The sequence below is a fragment of the Sinocyclocheilus rhinocerous genome, unplaced genomic scaffold (assembly GCF_001515625.1).
Source record: "Sinocyclocheilus rhinocerous isolate Xijiao unplaced genomic scaffold, SAMN03320098_v1.1 scaffold167, whole genome shotgun sequence".
NCBI lineage: Eukaryota > Metazoa > Chordata > Actinopteri > Cypriniformes > Cyprinidae > Sinocyclocheilus > Sinocyclocheilus rhinocerous.
The window spans coordinates 489,747-494,837 of record NW_015634008.1 but is presented as its reverse complement, the minus strand read 5'-3'; the positions used below and the strand labels follow the sequence as shown (position 1 = coordinate 494,837).

The 5,091-nt window shown below is 34.7% G+C and overlaps 1 protein-coding gene across 1 annotated transcript in view; it reads right to left on the bottom strand.

Annotated features, from left to right (window-relative positions):
- LOC107744873 (chondroitin sulfate proteoglycan 4-like) overlaps positions 1-1,481 on the bottom strand; it is a 16,863-nt gene extending 15,382 nt beyond the window's left edge. Inside the window, exon 1 of the mRNA XM_016558691.1 lies at positions 1,293-1,481. Within this exon, the coding sequence (XP_016414177.1) occupies positions 1,293-1,481 (189 nt within the window). The remainder of the gene's footprint in view (positions 1-1,292) is intronic.
- Positions 1,482-5,091: the final 3,610 nt, after the last annotated feature.

Sequence of the window (5,091 nt, the reverse complement as noted above, 5' to 3'; positions counted from 1 at the left end):
TGGAAACTTGCTTCTTGCACTCTCTGTTGCACTTTACTTTTGCTTTAAAAAAAGGATTTCATAGAAATTTGGATTTCATTTGGTTTAATAAAATATAGTTTAATAAAATATTCGTAAGTAAAATTGTTGATTTTTTTTGGGCGGGAAATTAATCGTTTAGATTAATCGACAAATTAGTCGATAGATTAATCGAAATAAAAATAGTCGTTAGTGGCAGCCCTAAAAGGCACATCATTTAATTTTGGAAACAAAATGTTGTTGTTATAATGCTATTAATAGCCTATATTTTTCTCTCACAGTGTAAATGGAGAAAAATATAATAGACAGCTAGGAGATATATTTGTGGGTCATTTAGCATCAGAAAGTTTGAAAACCCCTGAGTTATACTAAACAAATGTCTACCAAATGTCCAAATGTCAAATTTTGAATTGCAAAGAAAATGTGTATGAAAGCTAGCACTTTATATTCATGAAATTCTCTTCCATGTTGAAAATAGACAAGTGTAATCAATAGCATTTGTCTACAGCAAATACATTTTACTCCTAAAATAAATGTCACTGTCCTAAGATCAAACAGCTAAGAAAAACTTGTCAAGGCTTGATTAATATTTCTAGCTTTTTCTCAACTGAAAGCAATTCTAATCTGTGATGTATTCAGAGAGGGTCACAGCCAAAGGATAGAAAATGCACAATTTAATGACCTCAGATAAATGTGAAAGTTCAAAGATATTTTCAATTACAAGCAAATCAGACCTCAATGTTCAGCACAATCTGTTCTGTTGTAGCCCAAAGATATACTCTATAAAAGGAATCTTATGCGAATGCCACCGAGTGAAATGTAAAAACCAAAATCCATTTCAGAAATTCATGCAAAGTTTTCAAACTGGATTGTGGGAGTATCTATTTCTCTCACAGTGTCAACTAAGTTCACATTCTTCAGACTTCCATTAAGTCAGTGCAATCACCAGGTTTGTAATGTATACCTTAAAGGAAGGTGCCGAGGCGGAAGAGTCTGTGGTGAAGCAGCACAGTATCATAACTAGACCATGAATAAAATTCACCGCTCCATTTCATCTGAAGAGGATGGTGATATTTTATGTGTTGAGTTTATGTCTCAACACAAAATGCTTGTCAGTCTTGATAAAAAGCTTTTAGAAATACAATTTCATTATCACTTTTTTTTTTCGAATCAGATTCTTTTCAAGCCTAAATGGAATTGACATGTTTCCACATGTCGTTTTGTTGTGGTAGATCTAAACATTGCCGAAGGTGAAGTACCAACACATGACTCACCTGCAGTCTGCCAGCATTCATCTCCAGCAGCAGGAAATCATTCTGCCCTGCAGCCAGGAAAAGCAGGCCGCTCAGGCTGGAGGTGCGGAAACGAACGTGCAGTGTGTTACGGCTAGACATCTCTGTCCCTTTTAACTGCACAAATCCATCACCATAGAATGAAGCTGCACATAAGAAAATATCACCCATGATGCTTTTTTTTTTTTTTTTAAATGCTCCATGAGTCAATTGTACACTGTTAAAAATGTTGGTAACACTTTACAATAAGGTGCATTAGCTAACATTAGTTAACATTAACGAAGCATGAACAATACTTCTACAGCATTTATTAATCGTAGTTCATGTTAATTTCAACATTTACTAATACATTATTAAAATCAAAAGTTGTGCTTGTTAACATTAGTTAATGCACTGTGAATTAACATGAACTAACAATGAACAACTGTACTTTCATTAGCTAACATTAACAAAGATTATGAAATACTGTAATAAATGTATTGTTCATTGTTTGTTCATGTTAGTTAATACATGAACTAACATTAACTAATGGAACCTTATTGTAAAGTGTTACCAACATTTTAGTGTGAAATTACAATATATTCCAGGTTAATAACTGCATTACTTTCACAGTAATTTCACAGTGGGACTTCTCTTGTATGAAGGCACCCAGCATGCAATGCAGCATGAATAGATCATGCTGCAGTGTTTTTTTTTTTTTTAATTTATTGGTTTTATTTGTGCCATTGAACTTGTTTTTGGTTCACTTTTAGCCGTTTATGTTGTTGGTTTATTTTGTAATGTTGTAAGTGTTGTTTTTATTTGTTGAGTGTTACCATCGTTGTGTTTTGTATGTCGAGTATTGATGTCACATCTTTCAAAGACGTATCTCAGCAGTTGCTTCACTATTGTGAAAGATCCATCCACAAACAGTTATGAATATGAAATAAGTTATTGATTAATCTTCATGCTTAATATGCTAAACTAAAATCGTTATGTTGCTAAGAATAGTTTGACTATCTTAAAGTCAGGCAATTAACTTATTTCATAGCTTGTCATCATTTTAACAAATGTTTTCATTTGTCACACTTCTGACATGACTAGATCAGAAATTTGAATATGAATATGCAAGGTCAAAGAGCCCAAACAAATGCTAATCACTAACCACCATTATGGTGACTTCAAAACAATTACAGCAGTAAACAGCTAAATTTTTCACAGTGGCACAGTTAAAGACCACTTTATAATTTGAATTCACAGAGCAGTAAATTACTGTGATTTAGCATCATTCTGCTGTTCATTCACAGTAAATGGCCCAGCATGCATTGATTTCACAGCAAAATTCTGACTACAGTAATAAATAACTCTTTAATCCTATACGTTTGCTGGCAAGTTTTTACAGTGTAGCAGAGTGAAAGCTTCACTTTCATTTTTCCCTTAAAAGTTACGTTTTGATTTTCACACAGACATTAAATAAAAGTGACTGAATGAATAAAAACAGCAACACTTTATAGGACAAGCCGGATGGCGCCAGGGAAGCACTGTGATACCCATGTGCATGTGCTGGCATGCTCTGCCCTGACAGCACCCTGTTCTCAACATAAAAGACTCTGACATGGCCACATTGTCTTAGCCCTGCTGTCCATTGATGGAGGCCTGGACGCAGCTGTTTTCTAACCCAGCCACTCCACATCACCCTTTAATCTACACTAATGTGTTCAACACCCTCAATTTGTATGGCACAGAACACTTCTACTTTAGGATTGAAATGTCACACTGATGTTTAGTGTCATTCTGTCAAACTATGCAAGTTCACCGTGGTGCCATTACTCATTTGTGATGCTATAAGTTGCATAAATAAAATTTCCTGTTTTAATGAATATTTATTCGTTTTTAAATCCTTTGTTTACAATGCTCAAGGCACCATGCAAAAATTCAGTGAAGCAATGTGATTCACTGAACTTTGCATGGCTGACACAAGTAGCCTAATAAAACTGTGGAAACACAATTGTGGAATATGGGATTATATTAACATTTACTATGCAACAATGAGTAATTATGTATCATTCTTCTCCATACTGGTCTAAAGGCAAAGGGGGAATATTAAAACCAAACATTCTATCAATGTACAATGCATCTACAGTACACTAAAAATTGAGGTCAAACTTTGTGGCCAAATCTGAAATGACAGTAAGAGAGGAGAAAACAAGAATGCCATGCTATCTTTAGTCTCTTTTATCACACAAAGAGGTCCTACATCTGACATCCTCGAGATTTTATAAGTCTGGACACTGTGCTCCAAAATAAGACCACGTCAAACATCTTGATAATTCAGTGGAACCGCTATTGTGAAGCTCAACACCGAACAACTGCAACTGATGCAACAATAAAATACAATTTAGCACATTTGCAAATTACACCAATATTCAATGTTCATGTAATTACAGGAATTTGCTAAGACATTTAAGACTGAATAATGCTGGATAGAAAAGCTTTAAAAAAAAAAATAAAAAAAAACCTTGACCACTTGAATAAACATGCTGGCTAATTCGATTTCATAATGCATGTTGGTGAATCACTGCATTTCATTGTTATTAATAACTAAGAGTCTGTTTTCTGTGCCTAACACTGACATTTGGCAAGCTGTGAATAATCTCTGAGAGCCACAAATCTGTGCAATCATGAATGTTATATTCTGTGCACAGACTGCTGTCACATCAGTTTTGGTTCATGATTTGAGAGGCACATGCAACACTGGCAATGAACGTGATTTGGATATTGAAGAGCCAACTATTAACATTTACATTTTAATAGATTTGTTTGTATTGACGTCATTTAATCCACAAACAGTTAAAACGACAAGAACTTATATTTTTGTTACTCAGACAGCAGCCATAAGAAAGAGCTAAGAAGTCATTGCCATACTGTCTGGTGCATAAAACCACATAGAAACGTGATATTTGGTGAAAATCATAAATCATTCGCTTGCCCTTGCTGAATCTCTCAAAGGTACACACTAAGGTAAAGGCTGAAATGTCCTTTACATCAGCCATACTTGAGCAGTTTTGAACAACTTACCCCCTTGTGCGAGTGCGACAAAGAGCAAGAGTAGTCCGTTTAAAAGGGTCGCCCTCATTTTAACATCAATGCAGTGTGTTCATTCCGGTTGAAATAAAGAAACAGTGTGTTTTAAATTCATTGTGGCACCAAATTCATGGCGGCTCGCTCAACTCCTCACTTTAAAATCTTTCCACAAACTTGTGTGTTCGAGCAGCAGGCAGGCGAGAGAGAGAGAGAGAGAGAGAGAGAGAGAGAAAAAGAGAGAGAGAGCAGTGGAGGAGAAACTCCGCCTCCTCAAGCTTTCTCTAGCTTCAGATATTTACCCCTCACACCGACAAACAGCTCAGATAGGTTCACGTATAAAAGCAGACCGTATGTTGTACTTGGATAATTACAGTAATTAAAGCAGTTATTAACTTTAGGATATAATCATATGCATAAAATACAACGCAGGTGTTTCTATAGGGGAATATATCAGTGTATCTTATTCTATGGGAACTTTTTTTTGTTGCCTTGCGTAGCCTACTTCGAAATCGTGGAAATAATATTAAAATCTTTTACTTTTAAACACACTCTTACTTCTTAATTTAATTTGTCTACTAACAAATTGTCCAAAATGTCCAACAGTAGAATCATAATTTCATATAGCATAATTACAGCTTGACTGACAAAAAAAATAAAAAAATAAAAATAAAAATAAAATTATATATATATATATATTATCTTGCAATAAGAGCACATA